Source organism: Pleurodeles waltl, chromosome 4_1 (genome assembly GCF_031143425.1).
Source record: "Pleurodeles waltl isolate 20211129_DDA chromosome 4_1, aPleWal1.hap1.20221129, whole genome shotgun sequence".
In the NCBI taxonomy this organism is placed as follows: Eukaryota; Metazoa; Chordata; class Amphibia; order Caudata; family Salamandridae; genus Pleurodeles; species Pleurodeles waltl.
The window spans coordinates 917509595-917536337 of record NC_090442.1 but is presented as its reverse complement, the minus strand read 5'-3'; the positions used below and the strand labels follow the sequence as shown (position 1 = coordinate 917536337).

The 26743-nt window shown below is 40.9% G+C and overlaps 1 protein-coding gene across 1 annotated transcript in view; it reads right to left on the bottom strand.

Annotated features, from left to right (window-relative positions):
- Positions 1-422: 422 nt before the first annotated feature.
- The window catches only part of ARMC10 (armadillo repeat containing 10), a 167318-nt gene continuing 140997 nt past the window's right edge, over positions 423-26743 (bottom strand). The window contains exons 5-6 of the mRNA XM_069229687.1: positions 6990-7061; positions 423-1353 (exon numbers count right to left, since the gene is read on the bottom strand). Of these exons, the coding sequence (XP_069085788.1) occupies positions 1105-1353; positions 6990-7061 (321 nt within the window). The 3' untranslated portion in view covers positions 423-1104. The remainder of the gene's footprint in view (positions 1354-6989; positions 7062-26743) is intronic.

The window sequence follows — 26743 nt, the reverse complement described above, 5'->3', positions numbered from 1 at the left end:
GAGAAAGTCCAAGCCAAAGATGCTAGCACTGTTTTGTAGAAGTCCCTGTTGTAAAAGAGCAGCACAAAGCTCACTACCAGTCAGTCAGCCAACAACTGTTGTGGTTATTAAGGGTGGTCATATCGTTAAACTGGGGATCTGTAGAGGATTACTAAGTGTTTCATACACCTAACCAGCCTGTGATCAACAATTAACTTTTACCATTAACCGATGTAAAAGCGGTGTTAATTTTTTCTAGAGCTTGAGACTATTGAACCCGTATCAAATTATTGACTTAGTCAATGACATTCAACAATTCAAACAACCTGCTAAAAATAAGACGTGATTCTAAAAAAATGGGCTTTAAATACGAGGCACTAGCTGAATTCATGATGTTACCATGCATTATGCAATAAAAATGGTATATTAAAAAAATTAATCAGTTTCTCTCAATTTTATGCTTGTCCTCTTTATTTTTTCCCAAAAATAATTTGCCACAAACTTCCATTATTTTTGGCGGGGCTGTTATATCACACAAACAGTTTAATACAGTTCTCTTCAAGTGTCTTCTGTATGATGCTTCGTGGTGTCCACTTATACCTTCGGAATTCCAGGCTTACACACAGACAACACCTGATACATGGAGGGCGCAACCAGAAGTATTCAGAATTTCAACTTTTAATAGAAGACTGTGCTTCATTGGGGGATTAACTAAAGATATAGTGACTGTTCCGATACTTTAAGAACAATCAATCTGGAATGCAAAGAGGTGTTGGTCAGTATGTTAGCTGAGTCTCGCTCAAGTCTCGAAACAAAAGAAATCGAGTTATTCTACCTTAAACCTGAGTGATCTTTCAGACGGTGTTTGTGCTGCAGTTGATAACATTCCCGAGATTTTCTAACGCACTGATCAGGCGGTATGTCATGCTGATTTGTATAGCGGGACAGGTTCCAATGAGGGAAGTCTTGCTTAGGTTTTAATACAGCAACAAACCATGACGGAGCAACTGTGCCACACCGAAACAGTGAACTGACTTCAAACCGGACTGCAGGGACACCAACGTGCTGTGCTTCCTCTTCAGAAGGAAGGCAGGCGGATTTTTTTTTTTAATTAAATCTTTGCTGTTAAGTTATGATTCTTGCTATCTGCTTTTTCACTTCCGTGTCACTATGATGTAGCAAGGATACCAAAAAGGTTTGCCCTGAATCTCCAAACAACATAGAGGAGAGCGAGTCTTCGTGGTACTGACTGTGAGCAGCTATGCCGTCCTCCCTTGTCTTATTTTCTTTCAGATTGGCCACAAAAGTCAGCGCCCGTAGGAGTATGTCGTCATTTGTGCATGTGTGGAAGAAGGATGCCAACGAGGAAGGAGCCTAGAACGTAAATCAGAAAAAAGAATAATAAACAACATTTAAAAGCTAACAATTCGACAAGGCTAGTGTGATGCTTTGTGGAATGATGCACCTCAGCAGCAAGAGGACAAACATTGCCATATTACCAACACGTATTTATCGCCATGCTTTCTGGATTCTGCCTCCTCTATCTAGACTTGGCTTTACATGTCAGAGCTAGATTTAAATTTTTCACATAAATACCAAAAGCCTGCACACTCTCCTCTTGAGACAAGTACCGGAGGCAAGATCAAGCTCAATGGCCTTCCATACAGTCACTAATGTTGGGTAATTTGCTTAAGGGAAACTGAAAAACGTTTAACTCTAACATTCCGGGAAATGTCTGACTTTGATAGATGGGGGGGAAGACTTGCTGAACCGCAACTACAATTTTTTTTTTTTTAACATTGCAGTTAAATGATTTATTTGATTTGAACAGGCAAAAAGGTTTTCCATCGTGATTATGTAGTAGGCGTTATACAATTTCTTGCCTAGACAATCAGAGCACTGTGATTGTATTGTGTGCAAAGAATCCAAAATATGTTCTATGTTAGGCCTGCCTAACCGCTGTAGTAGTTCCCTAAAGAAACAAAGTGCTTGCCTTACATACTGCAGATTATTATGGGAGGACATATGTGTGCAAGAGGAGGCCAAACCTCCATACTCACCTGTGCATGGATGGTATCCTAACACTCAGTGTTCAGCATACTTCAAGGTCCTTTGACCCTCTAACGAGGTCACCTCCTTGACCATGGTCTGCCTAACACCTTATTAGATTAAAATACTCATCCCCTGGATTGTAACTTTAGTAGACTCTTTATGGCTGATTTATAGCTGAACAGAATCTCATTTGTTCTTAAATCCTGTAAGTCCTTCCAGATGTTGCTTGCAAACACATCAACTGACAATTACCAATTCCTGAGAAACCTCATTCGGGGTCAATGCTGCACTATCCAATATCATCTAGTATTCAGATAAAAATCAGTTCAAATTGGTAGATTGAAGTAATTGAAGTTGACCTCCACCGTAAGGACAAAAAGCAGTTGTGTTCATGCATCCTAAACCAGAAGCAAAGGGTAAACGTCATCTCTAACATTCTCTGTTTGCCACACCCCAACTAAAGGAAGATGCTCCATTATTTTGTAAGTGGCCATGTCAAAAATGTTCTATTATTTGGCCTTTATTTGTTGAACATGAAATCCAATACACTATTTAAACTGGATCTACTTTAGTAACTAGCACATATATATAATAATTCTGTGTGATAAATAATATTTCTATCTGATTTGTTTCTTATTTAAAAACAAAACGTAGTACATTTTGTGTTAATAATTACCTTGTAATACCTTTATTGACTAATTCTCTTTATTTGGAATATGTTTTTGATGGGTATCACATCCCTATCTACAGCTCTCCTGCATGCTGCCCTACTACTACATCCAGGTATAGTCTGGGAGACAACTAAAATTACCCCTTGTCAATCTGTGCTGTTTTGCAGTTTCCTCACACCATCCGGCTACCGCCTAGACCACCTCCCCTCCTATGGTCTCTGATGAGGGGCCAGGACGTAGGCATCCACCCAAACACTATCTCTATGACCTCCCTGCAAGCTGCTTGCCGCAGTCTGCTGTTTCTTATCGGCCAGACACCTGGTACTGTTTACTATTGCTCAAAGCCATTTATTTTGTACTTTCCTTTCCAGCACTACATGGGCATACCTCTTGCTTCACCTCCTGTGTTTTCCAACAATATTAAAGGTGTACATTTGTTCTACAAGCATAATTTATGTTCTGCAACGTTTTCCCACAATCTATCATAAAAATATTTTCAACCAACTAGATTACAGTGGTTTAAAATTTCCAGCTGAAGAAGAAATGGTCCAAATGGTTCTGTACCGAATACTGATATCGTATAGAAAATGGAATAATCTATAGGTGCACAAAAGCACACCGGTATTTCTGTCACCTTCATTTATCAGCATTCTAATACCATACTTATACTGGTAAAAATAGGTCCCACCAAGTCTGATCTCTACTGATTGAAGACGAAAATGTTGAAGAGCACACTTAACTACCAAGTTCAGAGATGGTGGGGTGTGGCTCTTGTAAAAGCCATCTCAATCCTTCTCCTGCTAAAGGAGTATTGTTTGGCACAACGCAGAGCATTAATCTGTCTGCAGATGCAGATACTTGTCCCATATTTCACCATATCATATTTCGGGTGAGGCACCACCAAATTAAGCTACCAATGCAATCCAAACTTGCTACATCGCTTCTCACCTGTCTATCCTGTCCCATGACTCGGACAGCCAACACTACAGTAGTCACTGGACCATATGGCAGAGGTTTCCATTCCCCCACCCCAATCTTGACCTACACTAAACAAATCAAGCAGGTTGTTTCTGTAATCAGCACACAGCTCAGCCCAGCCTCCTACCAAGATATGTCGGAGACGGATATAACACATCACTTTGGACCTCCTTCATCCAACTCAACACCTATCAGCAGGTCTATCCCAAAACAGAAACCTCTGGAAACAAATAAGGTTCGTAAATAATTTACTTCTACCTTTAAATTATGTGGCGCATAAGTGTATTAGCTACCTATGTTTTCGCAGGAAATTCATGTGTGCTTCAGAGTATCCCTCCTTCGAACAGAGTTTGTTATATGTAAAGAAAGCCTGAAAAAGGGGGGGGGGGCTCACAGAACAAGCATTGGAAAAGCCAATAGGTTTCGCCTATTGTCGCAAGCACTTAGGGCATTCTGTTGTTTGTTCTATATACCGGGTAGGAGAAACAGAATATACGTTATTAATATCTTTATTTTTTTATAGTGCTCTTCATCAGTCTTGTAGCCTCGTAAACCACAAATACTGCTGCCCATCCATTTTTAAAGGTGTGGTAAGCAGAAAACATGTGAATGACACAATAACAGACCAACGGATGAAGAGGTCTGACTCAAAGCCACTAAAGGTGTATATACATAAATAATTTTAATACAATTGTAAAGTCTTGACTACCGGTAGATGTAAAAAAATAAATAAAAAAAAAAGGAGAAAAAAGCAACTGTAAATTTCTATATGAAGACTATTATGGAGATCACCTTTTAACATACCTGGTAGAGCAGAGATATTTAAAGCACATATGTTCCTTTTATTAACATTTCAGACATTCTTTGCTAGGTTCTTTTTAATGTTTAAGGCAAATAGAGAAACCGTTTGCTATACTTACCCACAGGAGTAAAAGTCTACAATATGTATATTGTGCTGCACGCCTGGCTGTTTGCGGTTACTAGTTAAAACTCCCACTGTTACAGTTTTATATAGCACAAACTCGACCCAAAGGTATTGGAGCGCTCATGGGGTAGCCGTACTGGCTGGGTGGTGTAGTGGCTGTTCGGAATTGTAACAACAACAAAAAAAATAGTACCTGGCGAGTGAGTAGTCAGTGGAGGGACATTTTATGCAGCCATAGTGAGTGGCTGGAAGGAGTATCTGGTCAAAGTTCCATGCAACGGCAAAACAGAGCTGGAAGAGCAGGAAGTGAATGCAGATGCCGACGTGCTGGCCAATGAGGAGCAAGTAAATGCGAGTGAAAACAGATTGGACGAATGGTAAGTTCAGGTAAGTACTGGGCATGTTCTAACCCTTTTAAGATTTTTTTTTTTAAATACAAAAGACTTCACAGGAACAGTGCGGGCTGTGCAGGTGAAACCTAAAAAGGGCACAAACACCCTTCACTGCAGGTAGAAAGTGAGTTTTTTCCCTCTCTTCACAGTTTGTTAATGTTGGACACACTCTGGCTTCCTTCTTCAGCCCTGTGCCCTCACAGCCTGCTCTGCAGCAATCCCTCAGCACAGGCCTTCCTAATTTGCACTGCAGCTCCCTGAACACTTCAAGGTATCCCTTAAAACTTCCATGTAATTACAAAAGTGCAACCACAGGCTCCACGTTTACTGCAATTATAGTCCATTTGACTGGCCACGTGTGCTTTACAATTATATCATGCCGCACCACTGCTGTGTAATTGTGCCTCCCTTGGCACTTGGGCAACTTATTTAGAAAAGCCATTAAGTAAACACGTAATTTGTGTGGCTAGCACAGGTTGCAACAGTCCTAAACGTTCTTACAGTCGTACATCGGCTGAAACATTCATGATTGTCATCTCCCAATTACGTGCGAGCAACCAAGTGAGATAATACAGGGCAGCCTTAAAGAGACTAGCTAGAGAGTGAATGTGACAGCGCTAAACAATGTCTGTGAATGAACTAGAGTGAGCAAGACGAGAGGAAGAGAAGGAGCGAAAGACCGAACGAACAGTGAAAAGGACTCCGAAATGGAGGAAGACCATGAGAATAAAAAAGAGATAGAAGAGAGACAGGGCGCTGGGATTCTGTGGCAGTCATAAAGCGAGTGAAGTCTGTAAGGCACAGTACAGTAGACCTTGCATTCTCCAGCCACAATGCCGGAAGTGTGAACAACTCGTGGTGGAGCCTCTGAAGATAACCCATGGAATAGTACCGGTCATGCATTACATGCAGACTGTCTGGTGAACAGTCATTCTGTGAGACACTGATAGACCGGTCTGGGTGTAGAGTAACTAAAGGTATTGTATTTTAAGCCAAGGTAACTATTAGGTGTTTAGTACCATAGAGCCTAATGCACAGGTGTGCTCTGGCACAGTCATGGGTAGGGGTTTAGTGGCAGACCTCTAATGACAGTACATGAAGGGCAAGCACGCTGTGGTGCAATAACTGTAATGTAGGCATTCCGTGCAGGGTAACTGATGGGCAAGCAGTAGCTTCGTTTTATATGTTTAAATGTTCTTCAGTGACTGGTGTCTTTGCACTCTTTTTGGGGGAACAGAACCGTTAACGTGTATATTAATATTACAGAAATTCTGATCGATTTACTAATAATTGATGGACCATTGCGCTTAGCACACGGTAGCTTTCATCGCATGGCAGTATCAACGGAATACCAATTAACTTGTTCAGGGGCCTGGTAATGCTAATGAACACAACTCCTATTGCACATGGCTTCTGAAGAGCATATTCCATAACAACTAAAATTAATATTCATTATGTATCCCATGTATGATGGATATTTCTCATGGGACACGAGTACTAATGATCAATATCTGTGTTGTGGCTTTATTTTACATATAGGGCCGAATTCCATTTTATCAGAAACATGTTCTACTGTGTGTGTGTGAGCATTATGTGGCTCCCCACAACTGAGTGACAGAATATACCTGACCGAACATATATCTATTGCCACAAAGCAGTAATGCTTCTTTATACTTTGGCGCATCTTGTAGGACTGGTTAACTCATTTAAGAACTGTTTCTAAAATCAAGACTTTATGGCACTTTAGGGTTCAATATACAAAACTTTAGCCATCACAAAGCAAAATTGCAGGCTTTGCGATGGCAAATTATTCTTTAAACTGGACCACTTAACTGATTATTCTTAACGAATTTGTATGGTGGGTTGTCCTACTCCTCAAACTTTAAACACACAACCAAGACAAGGCTGCACACAAACATTGCTGCACAGACAGAAAAAATATTAGAGGGATCACTGCCTTTAAACAACTTAGATATCATGAGTATACTTTACTTGGGTATTCAGAAGATCTGTTGTGACTGATGGGTTCGCAGACAAATTCACAAGTACCTTCAAGACATGAATCTGAAAGAAAGAAAAGCAGGTTATTCAGTATACAAAGCTACACGCAGTGAAGAGGGTGAAACATACACGAGGTCAGTTCCCCAACACGTTCTAGCCTATTCTTCAGCACACTTTCTAGTAGTTGTTACCAATGTCCTCCATACAATAACTTTTTTTTTTTTTAAGCCAAATGCATTACTCAGGGAATTCTACATTCTACTAAATCCGACACAATCCTTGCCACAGCAGGCGTCAGCCTCTAATTTGATGACTTCTGTCAGCATCAGTGACGCATCAAAAACCCTTCGCTTCAGTCATTCAACATCCCCCAGTACTCGTTAGTGGCAACTGGCAATAGACAGGACGCAGCACGCATTGTAACATTTCATGAGTCTTTTGGAAAAAGAGACTGATGAGCACATTACATGACATATTGTACAGGCTCTTTATCTAGAATACCTTCTTCGGAGTATACCACGTACGAAACAAGGGAGGGAAATCAGCAAAGAGATTTTGGTCAATAACTGGAGCACTATTTGGGCAAGGTACTCCAAACGATCAATGTGTGCTGAAACGGCAAATTTTATTACCAGAACGGAGGCTCCTATTATGCTTTCCTTTCTTGCTTTAATCGAATAGCAGCCAAGATAATATATTACAAAACTACATATCCCATGAACATGAGGAAAAAAGGTCATTGATGATGTCACAAACAAACAACCAATAATGAACGCCCAATCCCAATAACTATCTTAACTACGAGCAACAAGTCCTCTTTTCTTGCTGCTCGCAGTCAAGATAAGTTCTTTCTTCATCTCGTTTTTCTTCTCTTGTGTATTTCTTGTGTATTAACATTAGTTTCTTTATGTTATTGTTTTGGAATTATGCTCGTGTAAATATTTTATCTTCGCTAATTTATTTTACTTATTCCGTTTCTTTGGCCATTTTTCCATAAGCGCTTGCCTCGCGCTTTACAGACAGAGCCGAGCGTTCTTTTAGAACGTTCGGCTCTCCTGAGGAGCGCGTCTTTCCTCAGACGCGTTCCTCTGAAGAGCTCGGCCCAGCACTGACGCGTCGTCAGGGAAACCTTTCCCTGCATCGGAAGGCTCCGTTTCCTCTCAGCTGTTTCTGAGAGGCTCGGATTCATCGCGGGAGGCGCGACACGCCCCCCCTTTTCAGTATTTTCCTCTATTTTGTCTATTTCTTTCCGCTTTGGCCACATTTTTAACCCTTACTTTACTGTTTAATTTTTAAACAGTTTCCCTTTCAATTTGGTTTTTTTTTTCCTGCCTGGCATCCTACTTATTATTAGTATTTTTTATTCTTTCGTATTGTCATTTACTTTAATATGTCAAAACAAGTAACTGATCAGTCTAATGACATAGATATGGATAATTTACGAGCTGATTTGAATTCTTTTATTCAGGATACTGTACAACAGGCTGTTTCTTCGTCTATGCTACAAATGTCAAAAAAGCTAGAGTTGTCTTTTAAGAAAATGTCCTCTCAGGGTTCTAATAATTTGGAACCGGGTAAAGGTAAAAAGCGCATATTTTCCAAAGTTCAAATTCAATCGAGCGCTGATGAATCTCCCCAGATGGCTGGTCCTTCCCCCGTAAGGAATCCAAAACGGTGGAAAAGGGTCCCTCTCTGAATATTGTTCAGTTGAGGGATACTGATGATGAAATGGAATATGATGATGGGGACGATGATGATTTACAGGGTTCTGACGACCCCTGGAAAGGGCCTTTAGAGAAGAGGCTAAAATTTTCTCTCTCTGATGCAAATCCTTCACAGGTTAATGATTTCACAGTACTGGATGCTATGGGGGAACCAATGTTTGATCCAACGCTGATTCACCATCCAAATTCTACGGAATGGTTCCCGTCGGATCACGTGGCAGAATATGTGTTGTGTCATTTGAGACAATCGTTAGATAAAGCCACGAGAAATAAACTACGATCTGAATGTCCCCGTCCCTCCCTTCCTTGTAAAATTACTTCCACACCGGTAATTGATCCTAACATGGTGTTATTTTTCTCCAAGTTTGGTAAGGATCCTAAGAAAGGGGTTGACCGTGCGTGGTCCGTTTGCCAGGATCGATTATTGGATTTGGTTTGTCCTTTAACTAGGATTCTTGATTTAGCTGAGGATGCCAGGTTGGAAGGCTCTCAAATTGACTCTGAAGCTCTGTCCAATTGGGCCCAGTGGGCAATTTGTTTGCTGGGAAAAGCAAACACCGCAATTTCTCAAGAGAGACGCAAGAGTCTTTTGCTCAAGATAGAGCCTAAATTGGGCAGTTTCGCAGCCAGGGAAGAAGGACAGCAGGCGGACGGCCTTCTTTTTGGAAACTCATTTATCAAAGAGCTCGGTAGATATGTTTCTACCTTTGCAACATTGGATAAGGCTCAATTTTCAATGAAGAAGATCTTCAATTCCAGAGTTTTTGCCAGGGCCGGTGAAGGAAGGAGCCGCTTTACCGGCCGTTTCGCCACCCGCGGTGGCAGTTTCCGAGGCTCTTCCATCTACTCCACGGACTTCAGACCTCAGTTCTACCCCCAAAGAGGAAGGGGCTTCAGGAACAGAAGCTTCCGTCAAAGGGGAGGACAGGTCTCGGGTAAGAGATTTATGTTTTGGCCCTCTTCCTGTAGGTGGTCGATTAGCCCATTTTCTGTCAAATTGGTACCGAATTACCGCGGACCCTTGGGTTCTTCAAACCATTCAAGGGTACTGCATAGATCTCTATCAATTTCCCAACCAAATCTCTCCACCTCTTCCTCTAAGGTTCTCTCAAGAACAGTCTTGTTTGATGAATCTAGAAATGTTATCTTTAATTTAAAAAAAAGTAATAGAAAAGACTTGCTTCCATCCCTTGGGATTTCTCAGCACCATATTTTTGGTACAAAAGAAAAACAAGAAATTTCGCCCAGTGATAAATTTAAAACTATTCAACAACTATGTTGTCTACAATCATTTCAAAATGGAGACGATCCTGCATCTCAGGGACATTCTGTTGGAGGGCGATTGGTTTGTTCGACTGGATCTTCAGGATGATTATTTTGCAATTCCTATCCATCCCTTTTACAGAAAGTTCCTTCAGTTTCAATGGGAAGACTCGATTTTTCAGTTCAAAGCCCTCCCTTTCGGTCTAGCTTCGGCTCCTTGGTGCTTCACGAAAGTGATGAAACCAGTGGTAGCTTCTTTAAGAGCTCAGGGAATAAGGTTGATCGTCTATCTAGACGACTTTCTCATTATGGCTCAGAACAAGGATACCCTGTTGCAACACTTGCACATTTCCCTTCATCTTCTACAATCCCTTGGCTTTCTAGTAAACATGGAAAAATCTTCTCTGGTTCCCTCAACTCAAGTGGAGTTCCTGGGTTTCCTCATAGATTCCAAAACCACATCTCTGTCCCTTCCCCATCAGAAGGTAAGTCGTATAAAGCACGAATTACGACAGGTCCTCAGTCTCTCTCATCTCTCTCTGCGATCCTTAGCAAGAATTGTGGGCCTATTGGCTTCATCCATTTAGGCCATATTCCCGGGTCCGTTACATTACAGGGCTCTCCAAAGACTAAAGATTCGTCACCTCCGCAAGGGCCTTCAGTACTCGGACGTCGTTCGATTAGATCAGGATTCTCGTGCAGAGATACAATGGTGGCTCGATCATTTGGAAGCCTGGAACGGAAGAGCTATTTTCTCTTCGGCCCCAGATCTAGTATTAGAATCCGATGCAAGTCGGACAGGTTGGGGCGCAAGGTGTGGCAACATCTCGACTGGGGGCGTATGGTCAGGGAGGGAGTCTGCCTTGCACATCAATTGTTTAGAGATGCTTGCAGGCTCCTTTGCTCTAAAGACCTTCGCGAAGGACAAGGTAAACTGTTCTATTCTCCTAAAGATGGACAACATTTCTGCCGTGAAAGATATCAATCATCTGGGGGGAACAAAATCCAAACCCCTTGCCGATCTAGCAAAAAGCTTTTGGGAATTTTGCCTTCTCCGAAAATTGTCGGTCACGGCACAATACCTTCCAGGGAAAATGAATACCATAGCAGATTGGAGCTCACGCTACCTAAAAGATTCCAGCGATTGGCGTCTTCATCCTTTAGTATTCAACAAGCTTTCTTCAACATTCGGTCTCATGTCAATAGATTTGTTCGCTTCACGATTGAATTCTCACCTCCCAAGATTTTACAGCTGGAGACCGGATCCCCAAGCTCTTGATACGGACGCTTTTCTCCAAGACTGGTCTCCCCAGTTCAATTATGCCTTTCCTCCCTTTGTGATGATTGCCAGAGTTATAGCCCAGGTTCGTCGTCAACGAGCCTCCCTGGTATTGGTGACCCCCTTTTGGCAAACCCAACCTTGGTTCCCCTCGGTTCTAGAATTGTCAATAGACTTTCCTGTCCTGATTCCTTCCTTCCCGGAGCTCTTGCTAGATCCAGAAGGTCGTCCTCACGACATGATTCTCGACCACTCCTTAACTCTGGTAGCATGGAAGATTTCGGGTCAGCCTGGAGAACCCCAGGAATTTCGGAAGAAGCTGCTCAATATATCCGCCACTCTTGGGCCCCAGGAACATCCAAGGCCTACAAGTCTGCCTGGTTGGTCTGGTGTGGCTGGTGTTTGGATAGGAACTCAGATCCCTTTTCAGCCGATGTAACTCTAATTGTTAATTTTTTGGCGTCTCTTGCCTCCCAAGGAAAGGCTTATAGAACAGTGAATACTTATAGATCCGCCATTTCTGCTGAACATGTTCGAATCGATGGTAAACCGGTTGGGGAACATCCTCTTGTGTGTCGTCTTTTGAAGGGAGTAAGATTTTCTAATCCCCCTACACCTAGATACTCGCAGTTATGGGATGTGAACTTGGTTTTAAATTTGTTAAATTCTTGGCTCGATAATGATTTACTTTCTTTAAAGTGTCTTTCTGCGAAGTTAACTATGTTGTTATGCTTAGTTTCTTTGAAGCGTGTTTCTGATGTAAGAGCTTTGGATATATCTTCAGTCCAGTTTTCTCCTTCTAATGTATCTTTTAGAGTTCATAGGAGAACTAAAACTAACATTTCTTTAATTCATTATCCATATTTTCCTTTGCATCCTAAGTTATGTGTTGGTAAATGTTTAAAAGTTTATATTGCCAGAACTGCAGATTTAAGATCGTCCTCCTCTCACCAGTTATTGATTTCTTTTTCTAAACCTCATAAACCCGTTTCTTCCCCTACCCTGGCTCGTTGGGTTAAATGGGTTATGACCCTTGCGGGTATTGACACTACCGCTTTTGGAGCTCATTCTACTAGAGGTGCCATGGCTTCTAAGGCTTTTTGGGCTGGAGCTCGCTTGGAGGACATTCTTAGATCAGCGGATTGGTCTAATGTTACCACCTTTAGGACCTTTTATTGCAAACCTATTTCTTCTATGGCTGATTCAGTTGTTAATATGCTTTAAACAAGCATAATAGGAGCCTCCGTTCTTGTAATAAAATTCAGATTTTCCTAGCTTTAGTGAAGGAAAGTCTAGATTTTATTAAAGACACGGAGGCGAGTATTATCCCACCGCTTTATTAACCCACCCTTTCTTTTTCAGTGCCGGCTCCTCCTGAACCACTCGTCTCATCCTGAAGATGCCGATTCCGGGTGTGAGGCCCTTCTTCGGAGCCATCTTTCTTCTCGCACTTCCCATGTTCACTACTTACCACTATCCGGATGTTGTGAGACCCGCATGGAACCGTCTCCTCTCTCTTCTCTGGACTTTGCCAAAGACTTTTTCACTTTATTAATGGCCTTTTCCATTGTTTTGGTGATAATTCCGTTATTCCGTTCGTATTAACCTGCTCCTGCAAGAAAAGAGGACTTGTTGCTCGTAGTTAAGATAGTTATTGGGATTGGGCGTTCATTATTGGTTGTTTGTTTGTGACATCATCAATGACCTTTTTTCCTCATGTTCATGGGATATGTAGTTTTGTAATATTTTATCTTGGCTGCTATTCGATTAAAGCAAGAAAGGAAAGCATAATACTCGCCTCCGTGTCTTTAATAAAATCTAGACTTTCCTTCACTAAAGCTAGGAAAATCTGAATTATGCTTTAATAATTGACTAAAAGGAGTACTAGACTTGGGGTCAACTTTTTGAATATTTAATTTGATTCTGAAATCCCACATTACATTGGAGGGAACGATGACAGGTAGGGAATGTTTTGTATATTTTTGTAGGACCTGACATATAGGTGACACAGGACAGGATTAAAGACTAGAAGTGGAATCATCAGTATTTCGATGGTCAGGGTACGGTTTCCTTTTACTCCATTTTAGTACAAAAGACACATTCCCAATGATTACCTGCACACCACACACCTACTCCAGAGCCCTTATTAAGGAATTTCTCCAGAGATTCAAGGAAGAGACTCGTTAAGATAGCCAGCTCAGTTTTTGGTGCAGTAAAGTGGAGAACAGTGCAATGGAGTAAGACTGCCACACCACAAAAATCAGTGGATTCAATCGAGATCAAGAGAATCACTTACTCGATGAAGCAGAGGTGCCAATAATAAAACATATGTGCTTCCTTTACAAAGTCAGGGGAAAGAAAGTTGGTGGGAGATTATGAAACTATCAGGCCAATATTATATAGGGGTTTCTCAATGGATTAAAAGTGAAGACATAACTACAGAGAAAGAGGACAAGACCAACAGGTCTGTCCCAACCTCAATTTTATGTTGTTGCTTTTCACTAATATGTAGGACTTTATTTATATTGTTGAACTTTTTTTTGATGAGTTGGACTAAGGCAACTTTTGATGCCAGTCGTAGTTCCAAAGGTTCCTGTGGGCTTTCCTATATTTCTCGTCTGAAGACATGTAGGTGACTGCCACAACAGTGATTAGTCCTGTGTCTTGTCTGCTCATCAGTCTATTATTTTGATCAAATTGTCCTACCGTACTAATTCTATGGACTGACAGTATGGAGACATTTACCATTATCTTTCATATTCTGAGACTGAAGACCCAAATGAAGTGACACGCTCATCAATTTACTTCCATGACTTAAGATTCAAGGAACATTTCTACTTCTAGTGCTGCCGACAGTGCAGGATTAAGAGCGGTGGTTCAGTCACATAGAATGGTGCAGTCCACAAAGCTTTGCATGCTAACAGAGGTTGGGCCGAATGAGAGACAGCTGCAAATGGGAAACCATATGGCATAAGTAGAGGAAAGGCAACCAGGAGGGTAGGCTGCATGCACAGAGTATGGTAGCTGACAACAGACTACACCTTTCAAAAGTAACAGCTCTGCCAGCTAACGTCCTGTCCAGCAATGGTTGAACTATCTCCTGTAGAGTTTGCACTGTACTCTTGTGGCATTAGTTTGAAAAAAAAGTTTTGAAGAGTTGGCTTGCAATGATATATGTGGTTTCTGTTGAGGATTGTGCAACAGCTGTGATTAAGCATGCGCCAACAGTAGAGCTTCGGTTGCCTTTGGCCACACAGAGATTGACTCTTTGGGCTGCTAGAAGGTTCGAATTCTGAACGCCGATTACAACACCTCGTTCAGGCAGAGACAAAGGGCGAAGCCTGCAGGGCCGCGCCTGCTTCAGAGAGAATGGAGGTGTTCTTCGGAAAACGCGCTGTGTGGGAGATTTAGCAAAGCTGACTAATGTGTGCCTTGTACAGACAGGCAGCGAAATATGAACATAAAAGAACGAGGTATTTAAAGAATGAACGTAGCAATTCCTACTGAGGCGCACCCTTTAATGGTGAAAAACTGTTCCATAAGTGTAGCAACTAAAGAACGGTATGGTATATTTTGTTGTTCACTTCATCTTCGTTTTACCTCCAGTCCTTTCGTTCTTCCACATCACTATATGCGGGATGTGGAACTCGTGCTTGGTTCTGGCTGCGGCGCACGTAGGGTTCCAAAGGTGGCGGTTTCATCAGTTGGAGTTCGGTGTGCGTTGCCTTCAGAAGGACATTTTAGTCCTCCACATAAATGAAACACCATCTTCTTCCAACTACTAGTGTGGTCCAATCTCGTTTTTGAAGGATACCGCAATACATTAATTTGTTGGACAAGCACTAGTCATGGCGTGGAGATAGAAATGGGCTAGTATGATACACAGGCACCCACTAACCCTAAGAAGCAGAAATGGGCATATTCTGCATTAAATAAGTGAAGCTCTCCAACTAACTGGCACACTGACTTCTGAAAATATTGGCGCAGGTGGAGTGGGGCCTCTGACTGATGTTACGCTTCAAAGACTCGAGTTTCACATATTTAAAGCGCCTGTTTATCAGCGCCTCATTGTGGAACAGACAAACGTAGCCCGAGAGGTAGGGGGCACTGCTGTATGTGGGGGAAAGAACCATTCTATATCAACCTAGGATTTCAATGAATGATTGTCTGGGTGGGAGATGTGTTGTGACACTGCAGGAGAGAGATCCCAGAAGCCCTACTATGATGCCCAAATCCTGACAAATCCCACAGATTTTACTTCCAGAATTAGGAGTAGTCTGTAGCTCAGACTGGAACGTTACCCTGTATTGTTAGTCTTTGCCATGTTATCCTAATAAAACATCCATAATCTAAATCACAAGACATGATCTTAACCATGGGGACACACCGACTGTGGCTGTACTTTATTTTTAGGCAAAGCAAATGGTGGGGTTACTATAGAGTACATGATTAAATCTGGAATACATAATGGTGTATCCCAACCGTGTTGTGTAATGCAAGATTTGTTGCAATTTAATTATTTTCCTAAAACTTACCTCACCTGAAAGGACTGAACGTAATGCACCCAAGAAGTATTTTGAATGTGGATACAATTACGGATTTGTAATCTGAAATGTGTTTACTGGGGTAAATGCCAAGACTCAAAAAATGAAATGCAGCAATAGATTTATTGACTTGGCATTGGTTCTTGCTAAGAGCTCGAAAGCCTCAAGTGTCTCAGATATCAAGTTATGGGTGAACGATATGAATGAAAGTGATGTGCTGCACCAAAAATAAACTAGAGTGAAAAGTAAGGGGAGTGTTCCACCATGGACACCTTAGGTCTGGCTTAAAAATAAGCCACTAAGGGTTATGTCTGACAACTGGTGCACAGATAATTTATATTGTTAGGAAATAGATACGCTGCTTTGAATTGTTATTGGTAATCCCGAATGCTTTTTCAGAGCAATGTGCACATTGAAACCGCAGTAACTTGATAACTCTTCTAAGATAAATTTATAGAAAAGAAGACTCATTAGTCGGAGAAGTTCACCATGATTGAGGAATAATAAATAACATATTGAACATACAAGTGTCCCCAACCTGGTGAATGGCTTACATCCCACGTTTAAATACTGCTGCAAAAAATCCTTATCGATACAAGTAAGTGCTTACCAATATGATCTTGCACACTAATGAAGGGAGAAAGCTTTCAACAACTCTATACTGTCAACTGCACTGCAATGAATTTAGTGAACAAAACATTAGCACTCCAAGCAAGCCAGGGCGAAGCTGCTTATAACAAAGAAAATTGGAGCAGAAAAAGGTACCACAGTCGGACGATGCAAACTAGTAGGAGTATTACAAACTGTGATCTATATTATACATGACTGGCAGGATCTATGTTACAGAGGACCATGTAACATTCTTACAACTCAATTATTATTTCCTCACTTAACTACAGAAGAGGATGAAAACCTCAGTGCTTTGAAACTTCTGAAGAGGTTACTTTAGCTTTAGAACCGTGGCAAAAATGACATTCCAGACCTAGGTGGGATTCCAACAGGGTTTTATAAATACAAGCAGAACAAAATGGCTATAGTCTTCCTAATACTCTCGTCACAGACACAAACTGCAGGGATTTCTTTGCATACCTTAAAGAATGCCCTAAATTAGCTTTCTTAAAAAGTGTAAAGACAAGACCACTGTACTGCTTACCACCCACTTGGTCTAATCAATGCCAAAGAAAAACTGTACTCCACAAACAAAACGTCTTGGCTCCACTTAACAAAATCTTAACCATGCTCATGACCAAGCTATGCCCTGCCCGAGTGGATCCTGACAAATAATATCAGACTATAACAAAATGCAAACAAATTAGCTAGAACATTATTGTTACTATCCAAAACCTAATAACAAATGAAAATTGCCAGATATGGTGGCCTATAAGGTCCTACTCCACCAACGTACCACTCATGAAATCACACATATCATCATAGATCAGTGGTGCCCAACACTTCGCTAGCCAGCAACAATATTGCTCATAGCACCCAAAATGGTACTCGCCAGATGACGCAACCACAATGGTATTTTATTTGTCTGAGCTATACTGTGCAATCATTATTTGCTTTGAAAGGGGAGAGCTGAGAAGCTTCCCTTATTGTTTTTGCCCTTCGTGGCTGTTCCCCTGATGTCTGTTCTCTAGCTCTGCATTATCTGGTCAGAAACATACGTTTTCCAGAAGTGCAGGATCTAAGGCAGGACCCTCTTTAATGGGTGGTTTGATCTTAAGTCCTCAGAGGGAAGAACGGAATAATCAAATGGTGGCAGGGGTCTTCAAATGGATGCAAAGGTCTGAGGTAAGAGGGTTAGACAGAGAAAGAGAGAGACAGAATATCTCTTTTCCTCCAGCCTTTTTAGTGGCGAGCCTGCGAGTGCATGCTTTATCGCATGTGTCTCGCTTGCGAGACTATGTTGTATACAGTAAAGGGCATGGAGCCAGTCTATCGCTTAGCATTTGATGGCTTGCACTTTCCTTTACAGTCTTGTAATTGGTCACTGCAGGCCAAGCATAATTTCAGTTCCACTGTGTGGAGCAGGGACCAAGAACTGATTGATTCAATTTAAGCAGAGTACATTCACTGCTCTCAACATGATTGAGGTACTATGTTGTTCTTTTTAACTTCAAGTGCCCTGCAAATAGAAAGCTTGTGACTGGCACAAACTTGGCCAGCAGAAGAAACAAAATTGCAAAGTCTTACTTTTTAGAGCTAACTTGCTTTTATTTTGCCAAGTCGCCTTTTCTCGCTTTGCACTCATGTTTTCTTTTATTTTTGCTTGTGGGTGCTGTTCTCAAAAGATGACGATTATCTTGTTTTAAGTACTGCAAAGCAACATTGTTTCTTTTTTATGTGTAATTTCTGAAATGATGCTTTAACGCATAATCGTGCAGTACTCCCCAATCCACTCCTCTCCAATCCGCCCACTAATATCCACCCACTAATATCCGCCCACTACTATCCACCCCAATTCACCCCACTCCAAACCACTCACCCCAATCCAATCACCAAACTCCAATCCTCTCAACCCACCCCAATCTAATCTGCCCTACTCGAATCCAAAACAATCTGCCCACTTCAATCCAAAACAAACTGCCCCACTGCAATCTTTAAAATTCTGCCCCACTCCAAACATAAACAATATGCCCCACTCAAATCTGCTGCATTCCAAACCAAAACAATCTGCCCCACTGCAATCTGCTGGATTCCAATCCAAAACAACCTTCCCCACTCCAATTCAAAACAATGTCCCCACTTCAGTCCGCCTCACTCCAATCTGCACCACTTTAATCCAAAACAATCTGCCCCACCTCAATCCACCCCAATCCATCCAAGAGCAACCCATCAAACCCCAATCCAATCCACCCACCAGATTTCAATCTACCCCACCCACTCCAATCCACCCCACTCTAGTCCAATCTAATCCACCCCAATCCACCCACTCCATACCAACTCTCACCACCCCAATCCTCCACACTCCATCCTACTACAATCCAGTCCAACCCACACCAATCCAAATTCACCACAATCTATCTACTCCAACCCACCCACACGACCCCAATCCATTCCACTCCAATACACTTTATACACCCCACTCCAACCCAGTCCACATTAATCCACCCTATTCCAGTCCAATCCACCCTAAACCATCTTAATCTACCCCATTCCAATCCAGTCCACCCCTCTCTTATCAGTCCCCCACACCAATCTAATCCATCCCACTCCAGTCCAATCCACCACAATTCACTCCAAATCACCACTATCCAATCCATCTCAATTCAATCCCCCTAATCTAATCCACCCCACTTGATCCAATCCACCCCTTCCTAATCCACACAATCAATCAAACTCATCACCCTCAAAACAATCCACCCCACTCCAATTCACCCCATGCCAATCCAAGCCACCTCAGTGCAACTCACCCCAATCCAATTCACCTCACCCCATTTAAATACACTCCAATCCACCCTACTCAAATCCAATCCACCCCACCCGATTCACTGGCGTATACCCCATTACAATCCACCCCACTCACCTCATCCCATCCCAGTTCAGTCCACCCGCTACAATCCATACACCCCACCCCAATGCAGTCCACCCCACCCTAAGCCAACACTCCCGACTCCAATCCACCCCACCTCAACCCATCCAACTGCAGCCCACCAACCCCCAATCCAATCCATCCCACTCCAATCCACCCCACTACAATCCACCTAATTCAGTCCATCACACTCCAATCCATCCAGCCCACCCACTCTAATCCACCCCACTCCAATCCTTCCATTCCACTCCAATCCACCTCACTCTACTCCAATCCATCCCACCCCCACTCCAATCCAATCCAATCCAAACCACCCAGTCCAATCCTGTCTAATCCACTCCAGTCGAATCCACCCCAATCCAATCCACCTTATGCCAATCAAACCCACATCATCCCACCCATTCCACTCCACTCTACCTCAATCCATCCCACTCTATCTGCATAGAGGGGGTGTAATTAACGAGTGAAGGGTGCTCTAATTCCTCATTATATTAACTCAAAATCATCTAATAATACAAGGTGCCTAATACAGGGGTAACACCCTCCAATATCCCCTAAACAGTAACCTAACGTTACGGATAACCTAATATAGAGTATTGGCACACATGTACAAGTTAAATTAAATACAACACAGTATGAGTAAATGTGTTCAGAGTATTATTGTCTCCAAATATTGACCATTATATACAACAAACATTAACACAATCAAAAAACACACATTGGTTAATCTAATAGTGAAGTAAGTGTTCAACAGTCCATATTCCTGAATCGAAGTCTAACAGCTTCACAGTTCCAAATGAAGATCCAAAAATTCCATATATCCAAATAAGATCCAGTCCAACAGAAATTGTCCACTAGTATTATGTTCGTCCTGTCAACACGTGTTTCATCCCGGGAGTGCCCCTGGATTTCATCAGGACCTCCTATAATGGTATTTTCATAGACAATGATTTAGTACCTCATATGCATATAATCCCATTTATACTCATCATAATATTCCATATCAAATTATTTATACAGTGGAAGCCAAACCAAATTATACCATTTCATTCGAATTTGGTATAAGACATCCAAACCATGTTCCAAGTGAGCTCAAACTATTGTGTGTTATAAGTTCCAAATTTGTGGGCAATCAAATTAACAAAACACAACACCACATTGGTGATAATCCCCCTATTAAAAATTCCCCTATACAACTGCGTGTGAAACTAGTTCATGTGATACACCCTACCTTCCTAGAGGACTCCTATTGGTAATATTGGTGAAATTGCCTTAAGTTTACCAGACCTTTATAGGGACTTCTGCTAAAGTGAAATTATATATTCGGTTATCACACTCCCTACTAATTTATTTTATGGTGAATCTCAATTATTCCCATCTCATGACTCACCTACTTCATATCTCAGATATTATTATTAGGATAGATTATCCATATACACTGTCTCCTATGATAAACATAAACAATTAACCTATCTAAAAATAGAGGTGAAATCTCCAATTCGAAAATATATTCAGACAATTACTGTCCAAGGTTCACATTCTCACTCAACACTCACCTATCGGTTTATATGATGCACCACGTTCCGCGAGTACGCTTCAGAATATCAAAGCCGAAACTCCTCGGCTTGTAAGGCTTTATACAGCTGATTCGTAATCAAAAGTAAAGACGGACTACACTCGCCAACGTCCGTGTACTCTGTGACAAAAATAGAAAACGGACTATACTAGTCCGAGATTTTTACTTTTATTCATCGAGGCTCCACAACATATCTTAGGCTGGGAGCCCCAGTACACAATCCAAACTCTGTCCTTAAACCGAATTTCTAACACCATCTCTGATGGGTGTAAACATTAGCGCTGCCATCTAGACGACTTCTCCAATATCTCCAATTGTATTCATCCGGAGATATACTTGTTAGCCTTGTATTTCTGACATAACTCTCCAATTCTGCCTGTGTTTATAATAATAACTATACATCCCTAAGTGTACATATACCCCTAATTGTTACTAGCCACACTACCAAGTGTACAAATAAAATTAAAAATAAAAAGATGGATAGTAAAAAGAAAATTGCCCACCGTCAATATGTTGACTAAATCCCTAATTAATAATTATTACTCTCCTAAAAAATGTATTCCATTTCGTAATCAGTATTCAAACCTCGCTCTACAGTCCCCAATCTCAAAATCCATAATGATTCCTTTCTCCTTAGAGCTAGTTCCCTGTTTCCACCACGGGGATTAACATCACAGTGTTCAAAACCAAAAAATTTAAATATCTTACGACCAACCTGTGCCTTACATGTCCTCATATGAGATGCAATAGGATAACGTTCATCAATTAATTGCCCTACAGTGTTCAGAGATTCTAACCTTTAATGGGCGTATTGTGCTGCCTACGTAAATCTTATCACATTTACAAATAATCATATACACCACAACTTAGTATTGCAGTCTATATGTGATTTTATGGACACTTGGTTACCACTACTATCAATGAATTCCTTCTTGGGCTGCCATGCCCATTTTCAAACTGCACACGCGCCACATTTAAAAAAACCTAGGCTACGCTTACTAAGCCAATCTAATTTCTCTCTCTCCAATGGGTAGCTAGGACTGAGTAAATTATTAAGGGTATTACCCCTTCTAAATACCACCTCTGGTCTGTTACCAATGTATTTCCTAAGTGTATCATCTTGCGTTAATATGGACCAGTGTTTTTTCATACTTCTAATGAGTATATTAGACTTTTCCGTGTAATCCAAGATAATTCTAACCTTCTGAGCCCTGTTCATATCAAATGTATCACCCTTACATCTATCCAAACCTAATGTCTGTCTACGTGAGATGTTTCTCACTTTCCGTAATGATTTCTTAATGATAGTATCAGAATAACCCCTGGCTAGAAATCTCTGTCCCATATTGTCCATTTCCTCATGAAAATCACTATTTTTACTGCAATTTCTCCTTGCTCTAATCATTTCTCCAAGTGGTATCGCCTCTATCTAATGCTGTGGATGAGCACTCGTGGCATGCAGTATACTATTACATGAGGTGGGTTTGCGATATAATCTACTCTCAATTTCTGTTGGACTGGATCTTATTTGGATATATGGAATTTTTGGAACTTCATTTGGAACTGTGAAGCTGTTAGACTTCGATTCAGGAATATGGACTATTGAACACTTACTTCACTATTAGATTAACCAATGTATGTTTTTGATTGTGTTAATGTTTGTTGTATATAATGGTCAATATTTGGAGACAATAATACTCTGAACACATTTACTCGTACTGTGCTGTATTTAATTTAACTTGTACATGTGTGCCAATACTCTATATTAGTCCATCCCACTCTACTCCAATCCACTACTGTAATCCACTCCAGCTCACTCCACCCTATTCCATCCCATACCACTCTACTACACTCTCTGCCACTGAACTCTACTCCCCTGTACTCAACTGCCCCACTCCACTCTACGACACTCCAACAAATCAACTCTACAACACTCTACTCCCCCACTCCGCTCAAACCCCACACCACTAACTTTTAGCCATGCTGAATAGCAGCCACACTGGTGTACAACATGGCAAAATACATTGCCAAAAGCCTATAGCTTGTGTATAGGCACAACCTATTGGCTTTGCCAATGCTTGTTACTCTTGTATCTACAACACCGCCACAGTGCTAATGCCTTCTCTTTTCAAGGCACACAAGACAGTGGAATGAATGTCTGACCTCAGCAAAGTCAGTTTAACATGTAAAAACAATTTACAGAAAAATGTGCTACCTGTAGACTTATGAAGACGTACAAAACCCTACAGCATCTGGGTTAGTTATGGAATTGTTACGTTTGAGATGTACTGCCACATTACCGAGTAAATGCCATTCAGTGTACAGCATTCCAATGACTTCCAAGAGCTACGATACAGAACCATGATCTTAGAAGAATAAATGTAAATACATTATTAATTCTGAGAAAGCCTGGCAGTGTATTTCTATAGAGGGCTATTATGAAATATGCAAAATCTGCACAGTGTTGGTGCTATGGAAGGATACAAAGGAATGTATACTAAATGAAGCATTGTGTACAGTTGCAATGTGTGATACCTGTGGCATTATGGAAAATTACTAAGTGTACATGGACTCCAATATAAAGGGCTCATACACCCTGCAAAGTTCAACACGATCACTAGCTTACTTTGTCATAAAATGCAACATTTGTCACAGAACTACCTAAAAACTGCTCTGAAGAGAATCCTGAAACCCTTTCACGATAGCTTTTTTTATAGCCTATTATACTGAGAGAAACGTTACTGAGATAATATAGTAAAATTGAACTATTTTCCTTTATTTTTACTGGAACTTCTTTAGGGAGCTTATCCAACTTGCTTCATGTAAACCAGGTTCTGAATTATGTTGTTGGATGAAAGACCTTTAAATATACAATTTTGTGGCCCAATGCTGTCTAAAATTAATCAATCAACATTAAAAAAAATCCTTGCAAGGAAATTATACCCGCTGTAAACTGGTCTTTAAATCACATTTTTTATCACTGTACATTGTACGTTAACATTCAGTTTGCCAGTAAACTGTCACACAAATTTGAATAATCACTACTAATATGCATTAATTATAGATATTATTTTTGTTACAATACTAAATCATGCATCAAAAATGTGACCAATATATCTATGCCATTAGTTTTCATTGTTTTATGGATGTTGCTCCTCTTTTCAACTGACACACAAACGTTGCTTATTGTTCGCAAAAGAATGGAGACTCCTGTCATAGTTAATACATACATGTTATCATCAAAGGAATCAATGGTGGCATCACATCAACACTGACAAATGTCAGAACTAACGCAGATGTACAGTACATAATGTATGTATATGGTATTTCTATAGTGCAAACGCAGCCATAAGGCAGAGGAGCGATGTACAGGGTCAAAGACAAGCATAAAGCCATTGAGTGATAGGAGAGGTAGGTGGGTTGTGGACAGTTAATGCATGGGGATACAGAGTTCTTTTGAGAGGCTAGTCTTCAATTCTTTCATTAACTGGAGCAGCATTGGGGCGGTCCTGTTGTTCAGATCCTAGGTGCATAAATGTAAATGGCCTGCTTCCTTTTTATTTGAACACTTCTTAGACTACAGTTTGATGGTGCCCCTAACTGCGGGTGTGCAGTGAACCACTGAGAATCATGAGCTTGTCTGCAGATAAGAGGTGTGCTGACCGTGATGGCTTTGTAAATTATGCAGCTATTTTTGAAGATGGTGGGGTCCAGCAAGGGGAACCGATGGAGTTCATTTCAGGATGATGGTGATATGATCATATTCATGAGGCCCTACATGAGAGATGCTTCGATGTGTAAAGGGTGCCAGTGTGGAGCCTGGAAAGCTAGGGACCAGGGCATTATCACCATCCACAAGCGAGAGTACAAGGCTTGAAAAATGGTTCCACTTTCTGGAAGAAATGGTTTTACTTTGTTTAGAGGTGCAAGCTGGAAGAAGGCCCTCTATTTTTGCAAAGTGTTCAGTGGGTGTCAAGGGTGAATTCAAGTGACTTAGTATTTGGTGAAAGGTTGGACTCAAAGCTGTCAAATTTCATACAACTGAGGTTTGTATTGTTTCTTGTTTGGTGTTCTTGCAAATAACAGGAATTATGTTTTGGTTGGGTTGACCTTTAGGTAGGAGCTGGACATCCAGAGCTGGATGATGTGTTGGCCGTGTTTGAAGCGTTGGATGTCTGAAGCAGGAGACTTTTAAGTAAAGCTATGTACCATTAGCATATTGGTGAATCCTGATGCTGCTATCTGTGAGTAGAGTAATATACAGCTCTAAGTACTGGTTGAAGATGACAGTAGGGAACCCACCCTGGGGGACTCTGGTGATAGGGATTTTTTGGGACCTCAAGGTGCCCATGTGAACAAACTGCGTCGCTGGAAACAGGAGAAAACATTTCAGAAATTTGGAAAGGGACCACAACTTTAGTTTCACAGAATGTGCTGTAGTCAAGTTTAAACACCAAATACGTTGGACACAGATTAGTAACAAAATATATACTTTGACTTAATTGCCTACTTTCTATTCATAGCTTAAATTCTAACCCCAGTGAATAATTGCTTCCCAGTACATAACCCCCAGAAGGTACAGTCACCTGCAACAGAATATATTAATTCTACAAACAATGCCACATTAAATTCTACAAATAAAGCCAACACCGCACCCGTTTAAGAAAGTGTTTCACACCGCTGAATAATAGGAGCGTATATGGAGTGTAGGATAAACCTCCTGTAGTCTCCCACTGCACACTATATGACTAAAATAATTTTAAAGTGATTGTTTTATGGACAAAAACATGAAAAATCATCCGGATACTTCAGTTAAGGCTGCACTGCCAGAATTTGTGTGCCCAATATTTTAGAACAAATACTGAGCTGTGAAGTTTGTTACCAATGCTAAACCTAAACTGACCATGTCTCTTGTATAACCATAGTAGGACTCCTCATCCAAGCTCCAATAAGGCAGAGCAAGGACAATGCAGAGTTTACTTTTAAAGTGCCAATTTAATTGTGGTTCTTAAGTTTTTAAAATAACTTTAGCTTGATGATTAAAAATCTAATGGATTTCCTTCTTAGTTACATTGCTCTGTTCAACCAATTAAATACTATAATTTGCTGTTTCAGACAAAATTGAAGGAACAATAGACTCCGTTTAAGGATCGGTAATATGCAAATTGGAAATCAGTTTGAGTCCTCAGAATAAAAACAAGGTTTGTTCAGGAAAACATGGTTTGGAGAAAGAATGCAACTGACGCACACAAGATTACTGGAACATGTAAAGTCTACCCCCTATCTCTAAGACAAAAATTCACACTGAAATTAAACCAAATGAGCTCCATACGGTTTTTCATGACATAGTATGGAGAAAATTACAGGGGTTATTATGTTGGTAATCACTAGTACATCATTTGAGGTGATGATTTCTTCACAACTGCAAACACTATAATTTTCTTTTCTGGTTGAATCTTGCTTGAAGCTAAACTGTATGGTAATTAAAAAATGAAATCAGAACTGAGAAATAATTCGTAAAGCGTAACTAACACTTACATATAAGGGAACGAGTCCATTTCAGATTTGGGTGTTCCCTTGACATGAGATTTCGAAACTTCGCATTCCAAGCTATAGTAATTCATTACTTTCTGCCACACTCCAAGACTGAATTACTGAACCAAGCCAATGATCTAACAAAGTGGCAAACATAAATATGAGGGAATAGTTCAAATGTTCACCTTTACAGTGGTTTAGAAATTCATCTGACCTTGTACATAATTGCTTACCCTAAAGGACCCTCGGCCACTAAGGGGTGTAGTGTATCAGCTAGTTATAGGTTTAT